Source organism: Chiloscyllium punctatum, chromosome 5 (genome assembly GCF_047496795.1).
Source record: "Chiloscyllium punctatum isolate Juve2018m chromosome 5, sChiPun1.3, whole genome shotgun sequence".
NCBI lineage: Eukaryota > Metazoa > Chordata > Chondrichthyes > Orectolobiformes > Hemiscylliidae > Chiloscyllium > Chiloscyllium punctatum.
The window spans coordinates 95,327,860-95,343,814 of NC_092743.1; the positions used below are offsets into that span (position 1 = coordinate 95,327,860).

The window sequence follows — 15,955 nt, forward strand, 5'->3', positions numbered from 1 at the left end:
CACTTGAACATGTACACGTTAATCTCCATGAGCCATGGATGTGAAAACTAGAACAGGCCTTCCGCCAACCTGACTCTAATTTGTGCTGATGATAAATTGGCTGACAACAGGCTCTGGGCAAATGCAGCTTACTCAGAAAATTACAGTATTGAGGAGCCTTCCAATGATGCTTCAAGAGGACAAACTGTTTTCATACTGGATTTACAAAAGCTGCTGTGGAAACAGAATGTATGAGCTGAGCAACTGATTGTTTCACAAACCTTAGCCCCAATTCCAACTGAAATCCAAAATGCAAAAACACAGTTCAATTAGAACTGCCCAAAAAAAACCTAGCTGTAAGAACAGTCAGGTGTTTTTCCTGAGTTCAAGCAACCAAGGCAGTAATTATCTGAAGGCATGTAGTTTCTAAGAAATGCCTTGTTTAATAACGAAGTTCCAATGTATTTTTAAAATTATTTTTTAAAGTTCCAATATGTCTGTGCAATTCTTCAAACTCAAGCTCCCCAAAAAAGGATAAAGTGTGAATCCATCATAACACTGAATAGACTGCATATGGGAACATTGGACAGTCATGAAGGCTACATGTTTTTTTCTTTCAATTAAATACCAAGAACAGAAAGCAAGCGTTACCTATGCACATGACATTTGTCCTGTCCTGCCTAATTTTCATTTGTTTGCTCTTCCCAATGTGCCATTTGTATCTGAACAGAACAGAACATCTGCTACTCTAGCTTTTGTCGTTAGGATACTGTCTTTTCACTCTCAACTCAACCCAAATTAAATAGAATGAAGCCTTCCTTTTTCTGCAAGGAGCAGAGGTCAGCAATGTTAAATGATTTTGGTCAGTCTTAAGCAAAGCCTTCTGGATGTAGGCCATCAACAATGTAAAACCATCTTTATTAGTTGGCCTTCCGTCTTGAAATGAGAACTAGAAGTACAATGTTATTTACAAAAAGGAACTAATTTTAGATTAGTCCTAAGATGTGGAGTAGCAGATTAGAGTGAGCTTTGTAATTGAAATGGCTACATTCTCCCAGTAGCAGTCTAATAGTTGACAAGAAAACATTTAAATTTTGATTATTCAATTATTGGGCTCTATTAATGAGTTTTTTCAATCTGATTTTATTGGAGGTGTTAATTTTAAATGGGTTGAATCTTGAGGTCCTCAATATTGCTTATTATTCTAACAGCTAACTGATACTCAGCTTTAAATTTAATGAATACAAAATCACAGGCTTGGAGTAGAGAAATTCTGATATTTAGCTACCATTCCAAAGTGGATGATTTTCCAACTAATTTGAAGGTAGGTGTAAAATAAGAATATACTTTGTTAGACACTGTTAGCAACATTGATCATGATGGGTACAAAATTGACAAAATTAAACTTTTTCTGTGTTCCTTCTGAATAAGGAGAAAGAGAATAAAATTGGGTATTAACATAAAAATGATGTAACAGACCTTTGCTGGTTGCTTGGTCTTTGTGCACTACCTTTTGGAAATAGTCTAAAAGCCTGATACAATCACTAATTTCAAAAGCTGTTCTGAATTTTTGCAGAATATGTTGCATTTAACTTCAGATTCAGATAAAATGAACATTGAATTTTTGTCTGTGTCCTAATTTTTATTTTCACTTTTGACTTGTACAGCTTGCACAAGATGAGTTGAATACAATTGATGATGACTTTGTCAGCCTACAGAAAACATGGTATAACTCGCCCAGTGCATCAAGTGAGTCAAGAGGATATTTTGAAACAGAATTTGGTCTGATAGGCCAGAGACTGAAGAATGGCAGTGATTTTTCATCTGCCTATTTAGAGAGGTGAGTGAAGGAAGTGTTAACCATGTTTTATAACATTTTAAGTAATGGGAATACAACCACAACAGACCGAGTGTGTGTTCATATGATATACAAATGTATTTCATGGTGGCATAATTGTCAAAAATGCATTTCTTTCTTTTGCTTAAATCTTTTGTCTAGTGTAGGTTTCTGCAATTGGAATCCTTTTCCAATCAATGGTGTTAAGCAGCTCCAAATGTAAAATCTGATAACAATCAGATGACAACCCTAAATAGGCTGCACTTCACATTCAACAGAGCAGATCTGTGTGATCACTTACTGGGAGCCCCATGGCAAGAATGTTAATTACCTTAAAGCAATGTTCCTTTCCCGTGTTGGCTATCTTGACACCAAGCATAACTGAAATGTGGCTAACAGTCACTGCAGTGCACACTGTATAAAATAGTCACAGCAGGAAAAAGGCATTAGAAAACTAGATCAAATAGATTTGCTTAAAGTTACAATATTTTTGAAATGTAACCTTTGAAACTAAATGTCTATTTTTCAAAATTACAATATTTTGATCAAAAACCTGATCAATCATGCTAAAAGCTTGGATTTAATTTAAAAACAAAATTTCAGAAACTTTCATCCTGAAGATTCAATCCATTGATTTTTTTTTTTACATGGCCTTTATGGATTGGCAGAGGAAGCCTCTTTTGCTCAGAAATACTGGGCTAACATTCTCAAGCATAATAATTTCATATTTAATGGACTTTTAACCTAAAATCATTGTGGATTCTTGCTATTTGAAGAAGTGAACCCTTGGAAGTAAAACTGGAGCTCATACACCACAGTGTGCATCAAAAAGTTGCAAGACCCTTGCTGATATCTAACAACAGAGCACTCCATGCATCGTTGTTATTGGTAACACAAAATCGAAGCCTGCAGTTGCTTGTTTTGACCTCTTTCTCAGAAAATATCTGAGACAGTGCTTGAGTCAGTGGGGTGCATCAGTGCTCAGTAAGCAGGATCCAGAGATCTATGGTCTGCTGTGTGGGGCAGGACCCACTATGCCAAGTTTGGATATGTAGGCCCCAAGCCCCAGCTGCAACAGGGGCTCTGATTTCCATCTCTGATCCTGGTAAGAATAATGTTGGAATGTTTTTCTCAGTCATTGTTAGTTGCTTGTTGTTATATTTTTGCATGATAGCACTAATTTATGGTGGCACGGTGGCTCAGTGGTTAGCACTGCTGCCTCACAGCACCAGGGACCGGAATTTGATTCCCATCTCGGGCGACTGTCTGTGTGGAGTTTGCACATTCTCCCCGTGTCTGCGTAGGTTTCCTCCCACAGTCCAAAGATGTGCAGGTTAGGTGAATTGGCCATGCTAAATTGCCCATAGTGTTAGGTGCATTAGTCAGGGATAAATATAGGGACGGGGAATGGGTCTAGGTGGGTTACTCTTCGGAGGGTCAGTGTAGACTTGTTGGGCCGAAGGGTCTGTTTCCATACTGTAGGGAATCTAATCTAATTTCATTGATTGATTTATTTTTAGAATGAAGGCCTTGAAGTTACTCTTCCAAAATATTCTTGAGGCAGAGGATGTGATAAAAGTTTATGAAGCGAGATTAACTGAGGAGGAAACCGTCCCGATGAGTTTGGATAAAATAGAGTCATACAGAAACAATCTGAAGGTAAACGGAATCTTATCAAAACTGCTTATGTTACTTTCAGTTCTCTTCCAGAAGACATTAGGAGTAGTTTTCTGCTTCAAGTGGTTGATTCATTTGCTGGAGTGAGTTATCTAATGATTGTGGAACTTGCCTATTTTATTCACTGTGATTTCTAAAAAGACAATGTAATCTACTATGAGAAATTATCACTGAGGTACGTCTCAGTAGACAAGTATGCCCCCTGCAATACAAGGTGATCATTTTTGGAATGAAAGTCTTAATATTGAGTGTAAAGTTTTTTTTAAAGCTATGCAGAGGGTTCCACCCAAGATTGAACCTATACTCACTGAACAGAGGTAAATATTCTGATAGTGGTCAGTGGATCAACAACAGGCTAATGTTTATTAAGAATATGAATTTTGCAGTATTACATATATGGACTGCAGTTTATAACTTTACTACAAAATGCATTTAACATACAGTCAAGTCTTGAGGATTGTTGCCGAACAAAGAAACCTTGGGTTGCAGGTTCATAGTTGTTTGAAAGTGGAGTCATAGGTAGGCCTGATAGTGAAAAAGGTGTTTGATACACTTGCCTTTATTGGTCAGGGCATTGCGTACAAGAGTTGGGATGTCATTTTTGCGGTTGTACAGGTTTTTGGTTAGGCCACTTTTAAAATACTGCATTCAATTCTGGTCTCCCTGCTATAGGAAAGATGTTGTTAAACTTGAAAGGATGCAGAAAAGATTTACAAAGATGTTGCCAGGTTTAAAGGGTTTGAGCTATAGGGAGAGGATGAATAGACTGAGGCTTTTTTCCTTGGAGCGTCAGAGGCAGAAGGGTGACCTTATAGAGGTTTATAAAATTATGAGAGTCATGGATACAGTGAATAGGCAAGGTCTTTTTCCCAGGGTAGGTGAGTCCAAAACTAGAGGGTATAGGTTAGGGTGAGAGGGAAAGATATAAAAGGGACCTAAGGGGCAACTTCTCAGGCAGAGGGTGGTGCGTGTATGGAATGAGCTGCCAGAGGAAGCAATGGAGGCAGGTTCAATTACAAATTTAAAAAGCATCTGGATGGGTACATAAATAGGATGGGTTTAGAGGGATATGGGCCAAATGCTGGTGAATGGGACTAGATTATTTTAGGATATCTGGTTGGCATACATGAGTTGAACTTAAGGGTCTGTTTCTGTGCTGTGCATCTCTATGACTCTAAGTCATTGAAGGTTTATTAAATTAACCAACATACCTGGGCTAATGATGTGATTAAAGAAGATGCGTGTTTTACAGTCAGCCCTCCAGATGCAGATCTGGTTGATCTCTCAATCTTTCATTACAATGATTTTGCTTTAATGCTCAGCTGACCAGTCTCCACATAATCTCCTCCATGACATTTAGCCTTGCTCTTGGTTTTCCACTAGGTACTGTTAATACAAATACCAAAAATCAAAGGCTCTACAGTGTAAGAAAAGAATAAGCATATGGTTCTTAACCTGTCCAATGATGTTTTACCCACTGCTTACAGATTTATTGGTATCTTACAGATATTGTATGTCAGTTGCATTTGAAAGGTTTTTTCAGTTGTAAGATTTCAAATACAGGACTAACAATGGAAGCAGTGTGGCAATCTTTTAGCATAAGATGGATTTCTTAATTGTTTCTCAATATTAATCTGTAACAAATTTCAAATCCCCCTCAGTTTAATTATTTCAAGAGCTTTGCTGACCATGGAATTCAGCATAAAACATAAATGACCCAAATATGTATTGAGACTATATCTTAGCACAATAAAATATTCAGTTGGGACAGTAAAGGATTCAGCATTTCTATTTCAAAAGAACAAATTATTAGCTTCTGAGGTCGTTATTATATTTTCATAACATTCTCATGTTACCCAATCCTCTAAATATGCCACCTCATGCTCAATTAAAATTCCATGGATGTTGCCATTTCTGATAACTTGACACAATGGCCATTCATACACTGTCAAAACCTGTGTTGGTTGATCATTTCATTGAGACAGCTGATGCAGCTAAGCCTAATCTTTCATGCACTTGTTCACTTGCTATAGCTTGCAATTGCAACTCATTGAAATGTCAGTTTTGTTTCCTACCCTTCTCTAGTCTGGTGATCAAGGGGTTTTCCAATGCCATTAGCATTCTGTCTCTCTCATCCAATCTCAGCACCCTTTTTTAAGTTGGTGAGTTTCTTGTTGATCTCTGACAAAATACAATTTCCATTAAACATTTAGTTCTCTTTTGTTTGGGAATCTCTTTATTTAGTTGCAAATGTATGCTTTTTTTTGGATGAAAAAGATTGTAAACCTTCCTACCAAAACTAATGGCCAAAGCATCTTGAAACCTAGCAGAAAGTTTTGCTATCATTGTTTTTTTATACATACTTTTCTTCAGATTTTTCAACAGCCTTGAAAGAAGTGACATATTTAACATGTATTTTTATAAGATATCAGCAGGCGGTAAACACAAGAGAAATATTCATATATTTGATATAGTAGGATCATTCTCAGGATGTTAGTTGTAAGGCATAGGGTACTACAAGGATCAGTGCTGATCCACAACTATTCACAATCTATATTAATAAGTTGGATGTGAATAAAATTCTCATATGTCTAACTTTGCTGATTTAAAAAAAAAACTATGTGGAAATGGAGGTTGGGAGGAAGATGCAAGGAGGCTTCAAGCAAATTTGGATATCAGCTCAGTGAATGGGCTAGAACATGGCAGGTGGAATATAATGTGAAGAAATTATCCACTTTGTTAGAAAAATTCAGACATGATATTTCATAAATACTGAGTGGCTGGAAAGTGGTGGTACAACAGGACGTGAATGTTCTACTCCATAAGTCACTAAAAATTAGCACGCAGGTGCAATAATCAATACGAAAGGCAAATCATTGCAAGGTGATTTGAGTACAGAAGTAAAGATGCCTTTAGCAGTTGTATAGAGCCTTGGTGAGACCATATCTGGAGTATTGTATTTGCAGTCTTTATCTAAGAAAAGATATACTCACCATACTTGTGCAACATATGTACATCATACTCATCCCTGGGATGATGGTATTGTTTTATGAGAAGAGATAGTGGAAACTGAGCTTGTATTCTCTGGAACTTTGAAGAATAAGAGATTTAAACTCACAAAATTCTTACAGGGAATGACAAGGTAACCATAGATAGAGCAGTTTGCCAGCAAGGGAGTCTACAACCAGGGGACATAATCTCAGAAAGAAGGATAGGCCATTAAAACTGAGATGAAAAGAATCTCTTCACCCAGTGGGTGGTGATTTGTTGGAATCTCTGACCTCAGAGGATGAGGGAAAACAAAAATTAATAAATTTCTGAAGAATATCGTTGCATCTTTTGATGTGTTTCATATGGGTATGCAGCAATCTAATTGAATGTTCATGCAGGCTCGATTGGTTGGATGGCTTACCTACATTTCACACCCTTCTGATTTCTTTCTGTCCAATAGAGATTTGTATTTCTTGAGCATTTGTCACAATCCAGAATATTTCAAAACTCTACTGCCACTTGAGAACCATTATAATTTTAGAAGTACTCGTAAAATAATATTCCTTCCAAGTAATGCAGACAAAACATGAGTGAGATGTTAAACAGGTATTTCAAGCATCTTTATAAGGTTGAAAAGGTGTTGCTCGTATCCCAGCCCTGGTCCACCAGCATGTCCACAACAGAATCTGAAAACCCCAGGAGCTGACAGATGGTCTACCAACACATACTTCTAGTTACAGTTCTCTAAAGTTCTGTCTCTACTTTAGACAGACCCTCTCAGCAGTGCAGCACCTGAATTCCTGTCTCCCTTTTTCTATTCAATAAGCAAAAATAACCGTGCTTCCAGCTAACAAATAGGTTGTTGTTTTAAGAAGGAAGAATCCAGAAAATTGCATAAGGTTCCTCTGCTCTCGCTGGTCTACTCTCAGTCGTGCCCTGTTAGTTTCATGCTGGCTAACCTAGCTTGCGGCAATGTTTTGAATGAAAAGTTTGATCGTGTAATGTGGAAGTCGGATAAATAGTACCCAGTTTTTTTTTGAACAAAACTCGTTTAATTTTTTGCACTTTTTTTTAGAAAATGAAGAGTGAACTGGATCAGAAGAAGAACTTAATCATGTCAATGCAGCAAAATATGCAGGAATCCCTTCGGATCAATGATGACATCATGCCATCTTTCTACAAGTGTGACATAGACCTCACTAAATACAATGAAAAAGTCACGCAGCTGTCTGACCGATGGCAGAGAATTAACAAAGAAATTGACAGCAGGTTGGGTATTGCCGATCTACGAAAGAAAATAACTTATTTGATTATATTGTTTTGGCTCCGTTTTGTGACAACCTTAACCTGAATGATGAGATTGAAGGTTCAAATCCATTGACTATAATTATGTTATACTTGAAAAGAGGTTGAGAGGGTGTTTAGATCTGTGATCAATTGAAAGTCGAGGTCCCTGTGTCTGAATTTCTTGAAGCCCTCAGAACAGGGAGCAAAGTCTTCAAAGTATAATACTCTCAATTTAAGTATATTGAAGAGGATCAATATTCTGAATTGACTTCAGTGCGATTGTAATTGCACTGTAAATTTGAAATATTAGAATGAATAATGCATAATATATATTCCAAAGCCATGCTCAAGTTAACTAATCTAAATGACCTTTCTCAGACATGCATCTCCTGTAGCGCCTTGCTAGAACCTCAACCTTCCTGAGGTTGTCATGCAAAACATTCAGAATATAACTTGGTTGCATAATAATTCACAAGAAAACTCATCACATTAACTAATAGTTAAATTATTTTTTTTAAAAAAAGTATTATTATTCTTGTGGAATTAGACTTTCTTTGCTTTCATTATGCAGATACTTGGACCTAGACAAGGAATATAGGCAGCTAAAAGACTATGGAGATTTGTTTCAGAATCTGAGTAAGTGGATTGATGCAACAAAACAGAAACAGGATGGGTTGCAGGTCAATAGATTTGGGGACACAAATGCAATTGTGGATCAGCTAAATGAGCAGAAGGTTGGTATGCCATTTAACATTTTATAGCATTTGCTTTCTTATAAAATGACTGTCCGTTCATTGTATTACTTAACAAACCGATTTTGAAGGGTTAAATCCCAAAAGCCCAATGTAATGAAATTTCCAGATTATATCTTGTACTAAATCACAATGTGGAAACTAATTGTAATCATGGCTGCATATTTCTGCAAAATACTAATTACAGTATTGGACTTCCAGTATTCCTTTTGCTTTGATGTTTATATTGGAGACTATGAATTATTAAATGATTCATTATATTTATGCAGGTACCTACAGATTGGGGGTGAGCGCTTTTGAACTTGTATTAGACATGTGATGCAATTTGGCAAACCAATCAGTTTGAAGAATGATCTCCAAGACATGAAAAGTCCAAGCCAGGAAATCTAAGCCATTTTCTGAAAGCAAAGTAAAGAAGAAAGGCAGATGAAATTATATGTGTGTGAGAGAGAGATAACAGACAAAAACAATTTTAAAAATTTTTTAAATTCTGTAAAGCTGAAAACATTCTTGGTTGGCTTTCAATTTCAGTCTGTTGGTCAGATGCTGTTATGTTGATTCTAATGGAAGAGCAGCATGGCTGGAGCAGTAAATTTTAATTTTCCACATTTAATTGCATTGGTGCAAGCTCCAGAAATTTTTATCTGATGTATTTTAGAAAGACCGTAAACATTCATAGCTTCACCATCTCTTTCGATCGAAAATATGGACCATGGACTGTAGACTGGTCCACATTTAAAATACATTCAGGACCTTGGGGATGAACACACACATGATTTTATATTCTATCTCCCTCTCTCTCTCCCTCTCTCCCTCTCTCTCTCTCTCTCTCTCTGTGTCTCTCTCTTTCTCACATCCTCTCTTTCACACTCGCTCTCGCTCTCACTCTCTCACACACACCAGTTTAGTTTTTCATATCCCTCTACACAGCACGAGGAATGAGATAGGAAACTCATTGATATCTTTCCACTTGAAATCGACCATATGAACATTAATATTTTTCCTTCCCCTTGGCTCAATTGTCTGTCAGAGTGCAGCTGAGTTCAAGGCTTTCCAAACACCAAATGCACCCTGTTACCCTGACTGGCCTATGCCTGCTGATGAGTCCTTTTAGGCCTGAAGCATTAGTAAAGACGTATTATGAGAAAACACAAACCAGGGGGTTTTTGACAATTTGCACTTTTGTGGCATGTTTAGCACTGTTATATGTCCGACTGTGTATTATTGAAGTATTGTCAGGCTTTGACACTTATTAAGACAAATGACAGAAACCTGGTTGAAGAGGAAGGTTTCAAAGTTCTCAAATAAGAAGGTTTCAGATAGTGCTTGTCATGTGGAGAGGTATAGGAAAGAATTTCTTGACCTTTAGTCAAAAGCCTGTTTGGAGTACTGAGGATTTTTCGAGAGGGGGACAGAGTTTACATTTTAAATCAAATATATGATACCCCTCAAATATGCATCAATTCTGAAAATGTATTAATTCAGTTGCCTATTGTTGAATATTATTACCGAAGTGGGCTAATTTTATATCGTCTTCCAGTTTGGTGCTAATATTCTTTTATTATTGTTGAATAGAAGTTGTACGCTGAAATAAAGGGCAAAAGAGGCAATGTCGAAGCCTACCAAAAACATGCAGACCTATGTGCAACATCAGTAAAGGTAAGAAACTCCAATATGGACTGAAAAGTATTATTTTGTATGTGAGAGTGGGATGTCTCATATGAATAATCTTATTTGTGAAACAGGATTATGAGCTGCAATTGGCATCGTACAGTGCTGGTCTGGAAACACTGCTTAATATTCCCATCAAGAGGCAGCTGGCACAATCAATTTCCAGTAAAATTCTTCATGAGGTGTGTAAACCATTTATTGTTCACTACTTTTGCCTGAAGCTGCAGTATTCTGCAATCTATCTCCCTGGTTTTAAAGATCAGAAGTTTCTTTAATTTTTATTAATAATTGAATGTTTAAGCTCTTCATACAGCATTCTTTGTTCACTTTTTGAATGTGAGCACAAACTTCCTTCTTTATTTAAGCCATTAACCATCTGGCTACTCCCACAACCTACAGTAATTTTCCAGCTTTATTATTAATTTGTTTTAAGGTGTAAACCTGGTTTTTCCAATTTCAGTCTATATCTTAGTGGTATTATTTTAGAGAGAACTACTGGTTAAAATTCCAACCTCCATCCATCAAGCACCAACTTCCATTGTAGGGAGCAAACAGTAATGTTGAAATCACTACTGAATTTAAACAACATTTAGAGTTTGTTTGTTTTTCTTCCACTTCAGAAATGAGCACCGGCATTTTGTTTGCTTTATTTTTCAGTATTAAAATTGACCATAAATTGAGAAATTCACCAATAATTTCCAAAGATGTCTCCTGACTATAGCCCCTAATTTCAGGCTAAGAGCAGCCAAAATGTGGAGCCTAATGGTGTGAATGGCCTTCAATGGTGTTTCATCAGGATTTGTACCAAAGTTCTAGTGAAAGATCAGGAAAAGCCCAAAGAAATTCAATCCCACTGATAGCATTTTCCAAGTTACACTGTTGTCAAGCAGCTTATGTCAGATTTATTTTCCAGATCTCTGCTATGCTTCCATATACTTTATTTCTGTATTTGAAAGATACCATGGAATCATTTTCTATCAGCTATATGATGATCATCTAAGTAAGATGTTAGGACTAGTTGTTAAGCATTTGTTTGCAGTTGTTTGTACAGCCTTCATGTTTTCTCAGCTAATTCGTCATTTAGATCATTAATTTTAAAGGGTGAACACCAGTTAAACCTATTGGTATTATATGTAAGTTAATATTCACCAATTCTTCATACTTTCCAGTGAGAAATTAATGAGATAAATTTTCTTCTGTATGTGCTTGTGTTTGGACAAAAAGGATCATCTGGGTATAGTGCAGTTAAATTCTGAGGTGGCATGTTTGTCCATAGTAGAACCTGTCTGATATTCTATTTACATATTTAATAAGGTGTGAAATCAGCAATACATCATCTCCTTTCACATTTCCCAGTGTACTCTTTTTGAGTCCATCCTTAAATGCACATTGATCAGGCTGGCCTTTTGTGTCATTATTGATTTTCATTCCATTCAGTGAAATTTCCAAGTGGCAATTTTCATTCTGGACACAGGTGGCAAACTGGATAATGTACTCAATTAGTCTTGCATACCTCATCCAATTTATAGTTCATTTGTGGAAAGGAAAATCAGACCGGGTGTATCGTATCTTGAGTCGAGAGTGTGGTGTTAGAAAACCACAGCAGGCCAGGCAGCATCCAAGGAGCAGGAGAATCGACGTTTTGGGCACAAGCCCTTCAGCAGGAATCTGTATAGTATCTGTCTGCATGCAAAAGTTGGAAATTGAGTTTAGAATGGTAAGAATGTGCTGCTTTTCCATTACTTGTGGTAGTTTCTGTTGCAGATAAATGTCATGTCCACATAAATCAAGATTAGATCGTCCAGGCCTGGTGTAATGATGGGGTGCCAGTGTTACTTGCCACTTAGGTGCCAAGCTATAACCATGTCCAACAAGAGACAATCTAACCATCTCTCTTTGATGTTGAATGGCTCTGCTATCACTGCATCCCCCATTATCAAAGTTAAAAATCACACAACACCAGGTTATAGTCCAACACCGGCATCTCCAAATCATCCTCCATTATCAACATCCTCATAATTGACCAAAAACTGAAGAGAAATGTGTGTTTTTTTTAAATAAGTACATTCGCTAAAAAGAGTAGATCAGAATCTATAAATCCTGCCGCAAGTAACTCACGTCCTAAATTCCCAAAGCCTCTCCACCATCCACAAGACCCAGATCAGGAGCGTGATAGAATTCTCTCCAGTTGCCTAGATAAGTTCAACTTTAGTAGCACTTTGGAAGCTTGACACCACCCAGAACAAAGTTGCCCCACTTGATTGGCACCACATTCACTTCTACTCTACCTCCAACATACAATGTGTACTATCTAAAGATCCACTGCAGTAAATCGCCTTTGACAATAGCATCTACCACCTAGAAGGACAAGGACAGTTACATGGAAACACCACCACATGTGAGTTCCCTTTCAAATTGTTCAGATCCATTCTTGATGGAACTATATCAGCAATCCTGCACTGCCACGGAGTCATGATTCCTTTCTAGTGGCACTAGGGGTGTACCTACCACCCCTTTCTAAATGCCAGCCATTTAAGTGACTCACACATTCTGTGACAAAATAAAGAAAACTATTGATAACTATACACATATAAACATAATTCTTTATTTATTTAATTAGTCTATGTGTTTAATTAAGCTAGCTTATTTTTAATCCTTCAGTTAATTTATTTCACCTTCTTTATGTTTATGTATGGGTGGCACTTTGGTTGATGTTCTGCAATCGAAGCATGTGGATGTTTGGGGGATATTGCGAGTCACTGTTTCCATCTTGGGAAACATCATCTCAGAGGTGCAGACAATGCATGACATTAGGGAATGAAAGCGCTTTCTGAAAACGTTTCCCAGCATTCTAGGGGCATGGTTGGAGCAGAATGAGAGAGGAACATTATTTTTAAAAAGATTTAATCGGCCAGTTTGCAGAGATATTCCTGCCTCCAGCACTTCTACTGGAGGTGACTTCTGAGTGGTGGCAGCAACTCGTGCATTAGTGATGGGAAGCCAATAAGTGAATAACTACGGGACACCGGTTCAAGGTGCGAGATGGGAAGTTTAAAAGAGATGTGCAAGGCATGTTTTTGACACAAACGGTTTTGAGTGCCTGCCAAAGGAGGTGGTGGAAGCAGACGCAGTAGCAGCATTCAAGAAACTCCTGGATGAATACATGAATAGGAAGGGAATAGAAGGATATAGATCCTGTAAGTAAGGGCAATTTTAATATTGAAGATCAAGATGTGTCAGCGCAGGCTGAAGGGCCAGAGGGCTTGTTCCTGTGCTGTTTTGTTCTTTGTTCTTATTATCAAAGTGATTAGTAGACGGAAAGCTGTGGAATGTTACCTATGGTGCATTGGACTGCATGCAGTGTTTGCGGTTGTGCAGGAAATTGGCACACCATGAGATGCATTTGAGGTGATCAGACAAATGTTTTCGCTGTTGCTTATCACTTACATCAGTGATTGTGCTGATGAAGCAGTTTCTGATCAAATCAGTAATATGGTGTCCTTGTCTTGTGTTGCCGTCTCCTTCTCCAATTCCCTCAGCAGCAGACAGCATTCATGTTCGGTTTGCTGGCTGACCTTTTAACATGCGTGTTCTGATTGTCTTTCCAAATCTTCAGGCTGTCTGCTATTCCTAATTAAGGGTCAAATAAGAAGCAGGAGGATGCCATACTAACCTTCAAACCTGCTCCTTGACCAGATTCCTTGATTCCCTTTGTATCCACAAATTCTACCAATCAGCCTTGAGTATACTCTGACTTGAGTATCCATGGCCCATTGAAGTGGAAAAATACAACATACACACCTGGGTGAGTCTTTTATCCACTTGAGATGGTCTACCAGGATTTATTGCCCATCCCTAGTTGCCCTTGAGTTAATGGTGAACTGCTGAAGGCAGTGTGCTGTTGAAAGACCCACAGTGCCAATGACATTGAAGGAGTTGATGTATATTTTCAAATCAGGATGGTATTTGCCTTGGAGGGATACTTGCAAGTGGTGGTCTTCCCTTGTGTTTACTGCATTTGTCCTTAGAGGTGCAAGTTGTCATGGGTTTGGAAGGTTCTGTCTCAGACGTTTTGGTGAATTACTGCAGTGCATCTTGTACATGGTACACTCAGCTGCTACTGAGAATTGGTGGAGGAGGATGTGGATATCTGCACATGTGATGCCAGATAAGAACAGAAGAACTAGGGGCAGGAGTAAGCCATCTGTCCCTTTTGAGCCTGTTCAGCCATTCAGTAAGATCATGGCTGACCTTTTCATGGCCTCAGCTCCACTTACCCGCCTTCTCACCGTAACCCTTAATTCCTTAATTGTTCAAAAAAAACTATCTTAGCTTTAAAAACATCTCCTGAAGTAGTACTGGGGCAGGGAATTCCACAGATTCATAACACTCTGGGTGAAGAAGTTCCTTCTCAATTTAGTCCTAAATCTGCTCCCCTAATCTTGGGGCTATGTCCTAGTTTCACCTACCTGTGGAAATATCCTCTATCTTAACTATTCCCTTCATTATTTTATGTTTCTGTAATATCCCCCATCATTCTTCCAAATATGATCCCAGCCTACTCAGTCTTTCCTCATAAACCAACTTCCTCAACTCCAGCTCAACCTAGCGAACCTCCTCTGCACCCCCTCTAGTGCCAGTACATCCTTTCTCAAGTAAGTGGATTGCTTTATGCTAGATGGTGTCAACTTTCTTGAGCATTGTTAGAGCTGCACTTATCCAGGCAAATGGGAATTATTCCATCACACTCCTGACTTGTGCCTTATAGATGTTTGACAGGCTTTGGGGAGTCAGGAAGTAAGCTACTTACTCTAGCATTTCTCTACGTCTAACCTCTTCTCGTAGCTATTCTATTATATGGCAAGTCCAGTTCAGTTTCTGGTCAGTGATGACTCCCCCAAGGATGTTGATTCAGTGATGATAACGCCTTTGAATGTTGCGTGATTGTTGCTTTGTCTCTTACTGCCAATAGATATTGCCTGGCATTTGTATGGTGTGAATGTTATTGCCTCTTTTCAGCTCAAGCCATGATATTGCGCAGATCTTACTGCATTTGGACAGTGACTGCTTCAATGAAGACGTTTCTGGTTGTTGCATTCCTTATGTGTTTCCCCTGATTTGGAACCAATACCCATTGTTATAAATTCTCTAGGCAGAACACACACAACTTCTGTTCTCATGTAATGATACTGAAGAGAGATTAGATTACTTCCATCCCTGAGATTAAGAAAATTAAATGAGAACATTACAGATGCCTTAACTGTAATCATAAGTCATCTTGTTTTAGGAACTGTTCCTTTTAATTTAGAAATTTGGACCCATTCTTCCACTCTTTTAGGAAGGTGGTAGAGCACAGTCAGGGAATTATGGGGCATCTAACCTCTCAGGACTCTATGTTTAAGGACAGGGTGACTAGCCATCTTGAAAACTTTGAACTGATCAGAGCATCAGCATTACTTGTATAAAGTAAATCATTTGTGACAAAGATTAGTGAATTATTTTTGAAGAGGTGACTGAAGTCAAGGACAGGGTAATGTCTGTGGATATCTTTCATATGGTGTTCCTGATAAAAGGCCCTCAGAATCTGCTAACTGAAGTGAATAAAATTGTTGGCAAGCTATTGACCCAGTTAGGAAATTGGCTGAATAGGGTAGAAGACAGAGTAGATGTAATGGGCAGTTTCTCTATTTGGCAGGATATGACCTAAGGCCTGCAGTGGGGTCTCAACTATACATTGTATCTATTAATAACTTAAGGTAGA

At 38.0% G+C, this 15,955-nt stretch overlaps 1 protein-coding gene across 2 annotated transcripts in view; it reads left to right on the forward strand.

The window, feature by feature from the left end:
- dspa (desmoplakin a) overlaps positions 1-15,955 on the forward strand; it is a 68,699-nt gene that overhangs the window by 37,159 nt on the left and 15,585 nt on the right. For both annotated transcript variants that reach the window (XM_072570806.1, XM_072570807.1), the window contains exons 16-21: positions 1,647-1,819; positions 3,337-3,475; positions 7,560-7,753; positions 8,343-8,505; positions 10,099-10,182; positions 10,269-10,376. In XM_072570806.1, coding sequence (XP_072426907.1) covers positions 1,647-1,819; positions 3,337-3,475; positions 7,560-7,753; positions 8,343-8,505; positions 10,099-10,182; positions 10,269-10,376 — 861 coding nt within the window. The remainder of the gene's footprint in view (positions 1-1,646; positions 1,820-3,336; positions 3,476-7,559; positions 7,754-8,342; positions 8,506-10,098; positions 10,183-10,268; positions 10,377-15,955) is intronic.